The sequence below is a fragment of the Vipera berus genome (assembly GCF_964194415.1).
Source record: "Vipera berus genome assembly, chromosome: Z".
NCBI classification, from domain to species: Eukaryota; Metazoa; Chordata; class Lepidosauria; order Squamata; family Viperidae; genus Vipera; species Vipera berus.
Window position 1 is genome coordinate 39,579,078 of NC_138205.1, and position 12,564 is coordinate 39,591,641.

Consider the following 12,564-nt stretch of genomic DNA (forward strand, 5'->3'; position numbering starts at 1 on the left):
TTTCCCTGGGTGCATTTTACGCATAAAAATTCTGTCATGTTCAACTACACCCTTGAGCAATGCTAGTCCTGTTTCTGAGGCATACTTGAATGTTCACTTGGGGACCAAAAGGGAAGCACAAAACTACCTTGCAAGGAAGAGACAAATGCATGAATAGGCCACTGAGGAAAAAAAAAGTGATGATTGTAGAACTTGGCTTTGATGCCTGAGATGATGAAAGCTCTGGGGAATGCACGGGAAAGAAAAGGCCTTTGACATAACGCCCCCACAGTGGGAATAAAAGCAGCCGGGAAGGAGAGAGAACTCTTAGTTTTTCAATCCTTTCAGAATTTAACAGAGCAGTTGTTCAAGAGGCTCCTTTCCTTGGCAAGATGTCTACTATCATCAGGCACTATACTAGCACTTCCTCATCCTCTATGAAGGGACCTGTAGGTTTTAGTGGGGATAACTTGGTCCATTTTGGTAGAGGTTGCCATGCACCTAGCAGTCATGGTGGAGCTGGTGGTATTTCAGTCACTAATGCTCGCTGTGTCTCTGGGATTGGAAGCACCTTGGGTGGTACTTACAGGGGCAGCAGTTACTGCAGCACCTTCACTGGTGGCCATGGTGGGGGCCTTAGTGGAAGTCATGGAGGAGGATTAACTGGTGGTTTCGTGGGTGGAAGTGGAAGTGATATACTTCTGACTGGAAAAGAGAAGGAAACCATGCAGAACCTCAATGATCGCCTGGCTGCTTATCTGGAGAAAGTGCGGGCATTGGAGGAATCCAATGCCAGCCTGGAGGTCAGGATCAAGGAGTGGTACCAGAAGCAGGCACCTGGTCCAGACCGTGACTACAGCTACTATTTCAGGATAATTGAGGACCTGAAGAGCAAGGTATGGCAAGAAAATTTCAGGGGGATCCATAAAGAAAAACATGCCATGTAACAAATGCCCACAAGCACTTGTTAGCAACAGCATTGGGCAGAGTACTTTTTTTAAAAAAAGATATTATAGCAGATGAAACGCAGTTAGCAAAAGTGACTCCTTTGATTGGTTTCTCTTTTTCAAGTTGGTTTTAAGGGACCAGAATTTAATTGCTACGTGAGTGGATGTTTTTCTTGTCAATCCTCATTTTTATTCCTTGTAATTTCAGGACAAAGCATTCCTTTACACTGTAAGATGATAAATAATTAGTCTTTTTAGTGTTTATGAACATCAAATTGGTGTTATGACTGAATCAATATTTTTGGACAAAGGTTGACTTTGTGTAGAAATGATATAGCCTGTTCATCCCACTGTTGTGTTATGGTCTCTATAAATCTGTGCAATATAAAACTGTCTTCACTTATTGTGCCATAATTATTGATTCAACATATTTCCAATCTACATTGAGATTATTTATTTGAAATATGAAAAATTATCTGTATACATGTTTGTGTTTATTTTTTTCTTTATAACATGCCTAAGTTTCTAAGAAATTTTCTCCGATGTGATGCAATGTTGTTCACATCAATATTTTCTATAAACATTTTTGTGCCTGCTTTTTCCAGATATATAGCTACGTTTCTGAACACCTTTGGGATTTGCAGACTATCCTGTAAAGTCCAGAAGTGTGCATGTTTTTACAAAGAACTACATTTTGGGTTACATGTATATTTGTTTTGTGTGTATATCATTGAAACATAAAAGTTTTCTACCTCATTCCTATTCAATATGCTAACAGTAATTTTTTAAATTACTTCAACATTTCAAAATTCATTTTGAAAAGCTTAGAAAAGCATAATAAATAAGCCTTGTTCATTATAGGGAAGATAAAAAAAATATTTCTATCTAAAGTCCAGCTAAATGTGGGACAGATGGATTGAGGACCAAAAAAGGAAGTAGATAAGGCATCAAGGGAGGGATAAATATGAGACCAAGCATATTTATAGGTAAATACAGAAGTGAACAAATCTTAGTTTGGGAGTATAGGTCTTGATTACCTATTGTAGATTGTAGAACAAACAATTAAATGAGAATTATTTATGTCTTGAAACAATCTGCTAATAGGGGAAGCTAACTTTGATACCTTTGCACAATCCATTACATATTAATGAAATCTTTTAAGATGTTTTATTAGCTCAAAAAAATCTATGTGAAGTGTTCACAGTGAACATAGTAACAATGCTGTAGGAACATTTATTTGAGATACCTTGGCAAAGTTTCAGTGGCCTCACAGAGGAAAATGCTGTTTTGGGGGGTGAATCAATTTGGTGCAGAAAAAAAAGGGTGAGTGCTTCTTCTCTCCCTCCGTTATATGTCTTCTCTTGGATATTCAGCTTTATGCTACAGAAAAAGCTAAAAGCATCTTGCATTTGGATACGGCATGTTATTCATTTCCATAGATTAATCATATAGGGTTCTTTTAAAAAAATCATATTGGACAAGTGGTAAAGATTTCTCTACATTCAGCTCTGTTAATTCAACTCCAAGGCATCAAAATGTCTTGTCTACTAAAGGGAAGGTCAACTCTGAGCACTAGGGAGGGTAGAATAAATGATGAGTTTTCACAAATGAGGTGGCATTAGTCTTGCAGCTCCAGGAGAAATGTTGTGCTTCCTCTGTGCTTTCTCTAAATTAGCAGGTGAACTCAATAGTTCAGGTTGCTGATCAGACTTTTACTAAGCTATGATGTTGATTTTGGAGCATTACAATCATGGTAAAAGCTCTACTCAACACTCTAAAGAGTTGAGGATTACAGTTGTTCTATGGTGAGAGACAAAGATACTCTGCATGCACAGAAATTTTAAATGCGAAGGTATTCCTATAGAAACTCTTCACTGCTATCAGTCATTTCTATGCTGCTTTCAGATTCTTTCTGCCACAGTTGAGAATGCTGATGTCCTCTTACAGATTGATAATGCAAAACTGACTGCTGATGATTTCAAAAACAAGTAAGTTTTTGGAGGGTTTAACATCAAGGCCATCATCATCATGATGGGAACAAATACTGTCTCTTCTACATTTTTCATCATCACTCAGTCATCCCTTCTGATTTTAGGCTTGAGACAGAACAGGCATTGCACATGAGTGTTGAATCTGACATCAATGGCTTGCACAATGTTCTGGATGATCTAACCTCAACCAGGATTCACCTAGAAAAGAATCTTGAACTTCTCACTGAGGAGTTGCTTCACTTGAAGAAGAATCACGAAGAGGTAAGATAAACCGCTACCATCATCATATAGCATACACATTGTTAAAATGGGGACTGTGAACTTGCAATTACTTTATACTTTATGGTAATCCATAAAATATTTGCATCCATAGCAAATGTTTCATGAAGAGAATATATAACAGATAGTGCCCATTGAAAAGTTTGTGTCACAGCTGTTGAACAATTGAGTGCAAACAGGTCTTTGGATTTGTGATTTTATGTGCAAAATGTGCAAAATAAGACCTAATTCACATATGAACATGCTGCATTTGATTTAACTGCTCTTGACTCTTCATTACTTGATTTGGCAACTCAGATGTGTACAGGTAGTCCTTGACTTACAACAGTTCATTCAGTGACCATTCAAAGTTAAAATGGCACTGAAAAAGTGACTTATGACCATTTTTCACACTTACAACAGTTGCAGCATCTCCATAGTTATGTGATCAAAATTTGACTGGTTCATATTTATGATTATTGCTGTGTCCCAAGGTCATGTGATCACCTTTTGCAACCTTTTGACAAGCAAAACCAATGGGGAAGCCAGATTCACATAACACCATTACTAACTTAACAACAGCAGTGATTCACGTAACAACTGTGGCAAGAAAGATTGTTTAATGGGGCAAAATTCACTTAACAAATGTCTTAACAACAGAAAATTTGGGCTCAATTGTGATCGTAAGTCAAGGACTGGCAGTATTCTGATGCTTTGTGCTTTGTTCCATTTTATCTGTATCACCTTGTTCATAAACAAGTTATAAATATTGAATCTGCATGTGTAAATTGCATAGAGACGCTTAATTTAAATATGCAGCCCCAGTATGAGTTCAATGGGCATATAGTTTAACTGTATGCTATAGGAAGAAGTCTGTCTTGAATATCTTATCACACAGCTTCATAGGATAATCCCAGGTTCTATTTCTTTGAGAGGGAATATACATCTTCTGTGCAATTTTTCTAGATTGCAAACTATTGGGCATCCTAAAATGTGCATCCTTGATGGCCATTAACTGAAGGTCTTCAAAAGCATTCTGATAAATTTATGGAGCATAAGGTTATTAATAGGTACTAGTTATAATGTCCAGATATTATATCACATATCAGACACTAGAATAGAATAGAATAGAATAGAATAGAATAGAATAGAATAGAATAGAATAGAATAGAATAGAATAGAATAGAACAGAACCTTGGAGGTCTTCTAGACCAGCCCCCTACTCAAGCAGGAGAGCCTATACCATTTCAGACAAGTGACTATCTAATCTCTTCTTAAAAACCTGACTTGGTGACTTTTGGCCAATCATTCTCTTCTAGCCCACAACATCAGTTAAGTTTTATCAAGTTTTGTTTTGGAATATGCCCTTTTAGATTTTGTCTTCTTTTATTTCCTTCTATCATAAATACCTATGTAGTCCTATGAATACCTACTGACATTCTGTTATTTGGGATTTTATCCATTCCGTTAATCATGACAGCTTGCATGGTGATAAGACCCAACTTTGCCTTTCGAATCCTGTACATTTTTGAATTTTATTCTCGTTTTTTTCTCACTGCCTATACATCTACTGATTTTTCTTTGCAGATTTCAAATGTATGCCATTTGAAATAAAACATTATCTTGGATAATTGCTCTAGTGCTTATCTTGGGTAATATGTTAATTTTGGGAGTCATAAGTCTTCCTAGTCAGGAGATTTTTTTATTTTTTCTACTTTTTAATATATTGTTTTTTAAATTTCTCTCTGTAACTTATTATAATTATTTTGAAATATATTATTATTGCAACTTGTCATACAATCCCAGATATCACACTTTTTGTCATCAGGCGTCTGGATTCTTTCTGTGCAGAATTTTAATTTTAAATTCAGAAAATTCACCAAAACTGTTAATTGTTTTCATGAGCTGTCACAATAACAATAACACTGGTATCGACAAAAATCACCACCTGTCAACTGCAAAAGGCAACTTTACTGGGAACACCTTCACCCTGCAATCATACCTTTAACATCAAGAAAGATCCACACCTGCCTATCCCAGGTTCTTGCGAAAGGACTTGATAGGTGGTTAAAAATGCCAAATTCAGTTTGAACATTTGGCTGACAAACCATAATCATTTATTAAATTTATATGCCACTTGATTCGCAGTAATTGTGGGCAGTTTAGTATTGTTAAAATCGCTTAAAAATCAAAGAACAATACAAAAGCACACACACAAAAACCACAGGGCAAAACAGCCATTATGGCAAAGAAAACCAATACAGAGGGGAGCAAGCAAAGGGAAGAAAGGAGTGCCAGCTGTCCTGGCCAAAGGCCTAGACAAAGAGCCTATGAAAGCATTAAACACCTGCCAGCAAGATGGGAGATGTTTGATTCTTGTATGTTCCAGAGGGCGGGCAAGGCTACAGAGAAGGTGCACTTCCGGGATCCTGATAGAATGCATTGTTTAAAAAAACAGAGCCTTGGTGGAGCAGTGGGCTAATGCCTCCTTAAGTAACACCAGCTGCCTGCAATTAGTGCAGGTTCGAGTCCCACCAGGCTCAAGGTTGACTCAGCCTTCCATCCTTCCCAGGTAGGTAAAATGAGGACCCAGATTGTTGGGGGCAATTAAGCTGACTTTGTAATAATGCCGCTTGGGGATGTGTGTGTGAAAGCCCTAATAAGCAGGCATATACATAGAATGAAGGCTACTGCTAAGCTTGTAAGCCGCCCTGAGTCTTCGGAGAAGGGTGGGATATAAATGGAATTAAAAAAATAAATGAAGCCCAGAATGCGCCATGCTAGCCAAATCAAACTGGTGGGCAGATACTATGGAGACAAGAGGTCCCTCAAATAACCAGGCACTGTAATGATCAGGCAGCGAGAGACCAGCACCTTGCCAACTGACTACAGTATAGTGAACAAAACAGATCAATATATGTTTGTATGACAACTAATACTATATCATCTGCATAACATTTCATTTTGTATTCCTTTCCTTGAGCCTTGACATCTGTTAGTCTTTTTGAGTCTTGTCTTTTAATACTACTAAATCAATCACAAATAATAAAAGAAAGCGTGAAGGTCTCTTATAAAGATATCTTTGACTAGTATCTTGATTATGGGAAGGTTTGCAGAAGATGTTCCACTGGCTGTAATCTTTGATGCTTGCTGTTGGTAAACATTTTCTATTCAGCTTTGGAATTCTTCTCCAGGACTGATTTTATTTAATATTACTAATTAAAAAAATGCCATTACAAGTTATCAAAAGCTTTCCTACATCTAAAAAGATTACTGATGCTTTATTTTTTCTTGGTATGAATACATTCCAAAGTATTTATCTGTTATTTTGGGAATATAACTTATTGATCTGTATGTATTACATGGGAACATACTTCCCTAGATGTTCAGCAAATATTAAGGAAAACATTTCTTTGTTTTCATCTTGGTTGCCATCTAAAGTTTCTTGGGTAGATGGGTGGTCAAGTAAACTGCAATAATCAATCAATCAATTAAACAAAAATTAAATACCATGATGGACTGAAATCTGGCACATGCTAAATAAAGTAAAGCAACATTATTTATTTTAGAAATACTGTAGATACTGATATTATCCAGGCTAACAGGAGGACTTTTTTGTTGTTTCTCAAACAGGAAATGAGACTTCTTCAAAGCCAAATGGGTGGAGAAATCACTGTGGAAATGGATGCTGCTCCTGGTGTGGATTTGACGAAGATCCTGGCAGATATGCGAGAACAGTATGAGAACTTGGCAGAAAAGAATCGCAGAGATGCTGAGCAATGTTTCTTCAGCAAGGTAGGGGACTTCTTTGAGATGAACATTGTTATGTACTGGGCTTGTGGTAATACACCACGTGCGTTACTGGAGCGTCTAACGGCTCTCCAGCATTCCAGACTTGCTGTCTCCTCTCCTGCAATTGGCTAGCCCCAGGTGGCTTGAGTGGGTTCAAACCTATTGGCTGCTGCCTAGGGGCTAGACTATATATTGTGGCTGGTTGCAGCTAAGTTCCAGTACAGTTCCAGTAAGAATAAAAGTATGAGTTATCCTGTACTCAGCCTTGTGTCATCATTCCTGCTCCCAAGAGCCCATGACTTAACAAACATACTCTCTTGAAAGCAAGTTGACTATTTTGATATGTACACTGTGACATTTCAGTGGTCCTTTTTTAACAGACTGAAGAGCTGAATCGAGAAGTTGCCATCAATACGGAACAACTGCAGAGTGGTCAATCAGAAGCCATAGAACTGCGACGCACTCTTCAAGGCCTAGAGCTAGACTTGCAGGCTCAGCTTAGCATGGTACAGGAACCCAAACTGCTTTTGTTTTGCCCTCCCTATATTCTAAATAAGAAAACTGCAGTATTGTGCACAATATGTTTCTGTTTCATTGAGAGAACAGAACTGCCCTCGTTTCTTCCCTGAGTTGCTCTGTATTCCTGTGTTGAAAGATGCCTTTCCCCTTGTGAATGAAACTGCTTTTTTTTCTACTGCACTCTCAGACTGTTGAGCATTCAGCTGATTTTACTGTTGAAGATGATATGGAGTGGTCCACTTATGTTGCTGCTCTCTTTAATATATCCTTCTATTATACTCAAGCCTTTTTGACTTCCCAATCTAAACAAGCACCAGGGGAGAAAACCCTTTATGACATCCTCACTAAGAATGTAGTCCTAGTGTGGAAATCCAGGAAAGCTGCTGTCAGCCCTGTAAACTAGACTGATCCAAGAAAACTTTGCCAGGTAGATCAGAATTACTTTTATAGTAATAGTTATGGAAACTGAGTCTTGAAAGTCTGAATTTGTTTCCCCCCCCCTTACCCTATCTTCATGTGAAGTAGAGAGGGGCCTGTTTGTTTTCTCATATTACTTTCTTGAAATGGGCTCAATCCACGCTGATTTGACTATTGCCTGGATAGTGTTTTTTCTTTCTGTCCTCCAAGGCCATTTCCCATGCTCCCTATAGCTCAAGACTTCTGGAAAGTTAACTGGGATATAAAAGCTGGGACATTCCTAACGCTCTTTGGCCACTTCATAGTTAAATAACTACCAACAATGTCAAACTCCTCTCTAGAGAACTTTATCCACATTCTCTGTTCTTTCAAATAAAACTTCAAAAGCCAATTCTTTCTTTATCAAACAGAATGAAAGCAGGTGGCAAAAAATGAGGCAGTTTTTCTTGCCAAACACTTATTTGTAGTTACTATACATATAAGAATGATACATTTTTGACAACAGCATCAACCTACAGGCAAGAACCTCTCAGTTTCTATAGGTAAATTGTTTTCAAAGAGTGTCCTGAGGCCCCCTGTGAGAAAGCTATCAAGGCAGGCAGATTTCTTGAGTGAGTGAGGAGATACATTTCCTCCCATGATTCAAGTTCTCTTAAGCAATGCACCAGGAAAACTTGGGAGAATCTTATACTGAATTGACATATTGTGCTAAATTAGAGATGGGCAATTGTGTTAGGTTGAGGATGTATTTGACTTTTGAATGATATTCTGGAAATAAAGCTACCAAAGGAGATAAAGCTATGACAAAGAAGTGGATGAGGGTAGGGCAGAAATAAATGTCTAAAAAAAATTTAAATTAAAACATCAAATAAACACTGTACAAATAATGTGAAGAATGTTCTTATTCTCTTACAATATGGAGGAAAACTTAGTGGCTCTGGCAGCTATATCGAATAGTTTTGGGGTGGGGGGGGCTGCATGCACTTTTGGATTCTGTTACACCACTATTATGTTAATCTATTATGAGGTTGATTTGCTTTTGGTTTCCAATAATATGTGTACCCAACCATTTGGCTCAGTAAATCACAGTTTGTAAGCTAGTATTTTGTTTTGCCCAGGCTGCAAGGGCTTGTTTATCAAAATATGAAGTTTATATTTCTTTTTATCACTGACTTTGATTCTTCCCTCTTCCCAGAAAGCAGCACTGGAAGTGACTTTGGCTGACATAGAATCTCGCTACAGTGTTCAGCTTGCGCAGATCCAGGGTCTGATTATCAATGGGGAAGAAGAGCTGGCTACCTTGAGATGTGATATGGAGCGCCAGAACCATGAATATAAGATTCTCCTTGATGTCAAGACACGCCTGGAACAGGAGATTGCCACCTATCGTCATCTGCTGGAGGGAGAGGAAGCTTAGTATGTCAAAAGGGTCCCATCATTTGTACTCAAAATGGCTAATAGGGAAAATAGTGAAGGTTAGAGGACTACCACAGTAAGGTTCAATGAAGGGTTCACCAAATGTAAGGTTTCTGAAATATATTCTGATGCCTAAGTAGGACTAACTGTAATTATTTAAGATGATTTTTTGTAGCTCTTCCACTATTTCCACTATAACTTTTGTTAGTGCATATTATTGATACACTAAATTGGGCAATTGTGGTTGCAGTGATTGTAAATCAAATAGAATTAATGACAAAGGTGGTGCTCCAACAAGAGCTTATTCTCTTTATCCTTTGCCTTTACTAGTGTACCAATAGAGTACTGGGGCACAAATGAAAATGTAATGATTATGATGAAAGTGTCCAGCACTCTAAAATACCTCTTGCAATTTTATTATCAAGAAATTATCATGAATTAAATCAGACTTAGATTAAGTGTCATTTTTCCTTCTTATTAAAGACTAGCAACTTTGACAATCACTTCTGCATTTGTTTTTTCCCCCATTGCTTTTTATGTTTCTCTAATTGGTCTTTTTTTTGTTTTTCTTCTTTTCATGTAGTATTTCTCCCCAGTACTCATCAGCCATAGAGGGTAAGAATCTACTGGAGTTTTGATGTTTAATTAGTCTGTTGCCTGAATCTATTCTAGTTTTAAAAGCTTCCTTCTTGGAGAATCTAGATCTGCAGAATAAATAGACAAGGTGACGATTCAGTTGTTGCGACCGAAGCAATGGCCCGCCCATATCTTCTCCCTCACACCTCCCTGCTCCAGCTCCAGATTGAGTTCCTTGCCATTGGTGAAGGATGTGTCCTCACAACATTGTCTATACAGTATCTCAGGGCCAGTCTACCATTATGTCAGCTGAGTCTGGAAAAAGGCAATCTATTAGGAAACTAGCATTTCCTAATTATTAGGCAAATATTCTATATTGCATGGAAAGCAACTAGGGAAGGCAAAACTGCTTACTTCCATCAGCCATGGGGCTATGTTCAACTACTGACCATTTCTGTCCCGGTTGTCAAACTTGCCACATCACTTGATGTGTCGTGAGGTATCGTGACTTTTTTTGCATTGCCAGAGCTGGGGTGGGCGCGGCCTCTGCATGATTGCAGCCGGGCCCATGGGCCAGCAGTTTGATACCCCTGATCTAAGTGAACACATCACCCCACTTGGCAGCCAGTGGTTTTTGTTTTTTGCTGTAGGAGAAATTCCTATTGGCATCTTCTGAAGTTTCACAGCATGGGGATCCTGGGCTCTGTGATCTGCACCAGTAAGCTGCAACAGAAGGCCTGCCTGTCAGGCTGCAGCTACAACTGCACTGCTATTATGGCTTCATGCTTCATACTTTCTAGCTAACATAGGCAGCCATAGAGGTTTTTAGTGCAGGATTCATGCTTGTAGGCAACAAAATTCTCTTCCCTGCTCCTCATTCTACAAACAGATACTGTCACGGAAGCATGGCAATTTTGCTGACTTTATTTCCAAGGCACAGCACATCAAGTTTTCTCAAGTGGCAAATTAGTCACCTAATTTGGGGATAGAAGGAAAGGATATTGGGGGAATGGGAAGATCCCTAGGTTGATTAAAACACTGGCTTTCAAATGGCTTTAAATTTTATGTGTTTGAAAAGAGATTGTAACATACATTGGGTCACAACTTTGCCAATTACTATTGTTTACTCTTTTAGTTATGATTGTAACTATGATTGTAACAATTTTTTGGCCTCTAAAAGCATGCACCAAAGGGTCATCTGTCCTTTGAGCAGATCTGTCTTTGAATCCCCTCTTTCAGACTAGATTTATCTCACCTCTCCCATATCAGAGCTTTGACTCTGGTAGAAGAAAAATAAGGGGCTCAGACTGGATGCATAATGTTAATGGCTGATCAACAGGATCACATCCTTCCTGATCCTCCTAAGACAAAGAACACTTGAGCTGATGCCAGGAATGTTTTGAGAAACTAAGAAGACCCACTGTTGGAGTACTCTTCAAAAATGACACAGTTACTTTACCTAAGAAAAATAGAGAGGGTTGAGTGAAAAATAAGAGAAAGAGAGGGGAAAAAGACGTATTAAGGAAAAGCTGAATAAGATGAATCCCTGTTGCATTTATAAAAAATGCATTGCTGGGAATATATATAGGTGTTTTGTTCTCACTGGGTCCAGCAGGCTACCTCTAGCCAGCCTAAGCTCCTTTGCCTCTAGCCTGATTATTATTTTTTTATTAAATGTTTAATTAAACAGCCTGGTATCAATACTGCTAGACTGATGCTTAAAGCAAATAGGTAGATGAAGCCTCTCTTCTGCCCCCTGGAAGCAAATAGATTATGCTAAACTACTCAACCTCAGTTCTAACATGAAAAAGTATCCAAAAGTTATTTAATTATCTAACAACAGTATAAAAGCCTTAGAAACCAGCTCCATTCTCTGGAAACAATGCACTATTCTTGAAATCAACATCCAAAGAACTTTCAATCAATGCAGAGCATTGTCTTTTCTTTCCAAATGGTAAAACATTCAATATATTTGCTCTGAAAAAGAAATCCCTTGGGTGAAACATTAGCCTTGCTACTCCCCCATCCCCCAAAATAATAATAATAATAATAATAATAATAATAATAATAATAATAATAATAATAATAATAATAATCCTGTTTAGCTGAGTGCTGGAGAAGAGAATGGTGGATGGTGGAATTCTTTGTCACTTTATTTTCTTTTTTGCAATTAAGTTTTGATTCCTCCTCTGTTTCCTTGCAGGATCCAAAACCACCCGTCAGATTCGCACAATTATTGAGGAGATAAAAGATGGAAAAGTGATCTCGTCCCGTGAACAAGTTCATGTCTCTGGGAATTAAACCCACAAAGTGAACTTATCAGCTTTTCCTTCTTTGTGAAGCTCCTCTTACTGCTAGATGCTTGCTCAATTCTTTTTCATTTACAGTTTGAACTTCCCTTGGTTTAATGCACAAGCTCTAATAAAGCTTTGTTTTCCTCCATTTCATTTAAAGAAAATGACTTATTTAACAAATTCCTTAAGTTTTTAAAGATCACTGTCCTTTTAAGGTAATTGACAGAATAAAGTACTAAAACAGAATCTCTGAAATGGATTTTACAATGGAGAAAAGTTAATAGGGCATTGTTGCCTATTGTTCTGTACCAGCCTGCTACCGGCCCTGCAGAAAAGGCAGGGACAACCCCTTTACAAATGGCAAGAGGCTGGAAT

At 38.0% G+C, this 12,564-nt stretch overlaps 1 protein-coding gene across 1 annotated transcript; it reads left to right on the forward strand.

Moving 5' to 3' along the window:
• Window positions 1-371: 371 nt before the first annotated feature.
• LOC308677540 (keratin, type I cytoskeletal 17-like) lies at window positions 372-12,196 on the forward strand (the record flags this gene model as incomplete). Its single annotated transcript, XM_081344021.1, has 8 exons — window positions 372-875; window positions 2,832-2,914; window positions 3,022-3,178; window positions 6,809-6,970; window positions 7,348-7,473; window positions 9,099-9,319; window positions 9,903-9,934; window positions 12,099-12,196. 8 exons carry the CDS (start codon window positions 372-374, stop codon window positions 12,194-12,196), a joined length of 1,383 nt encoding a protein of 460 aa, XP_081200147.1.
• Between the last annotated feature and the right edge of the window lie 368 nt (window positions 12,197-12,564).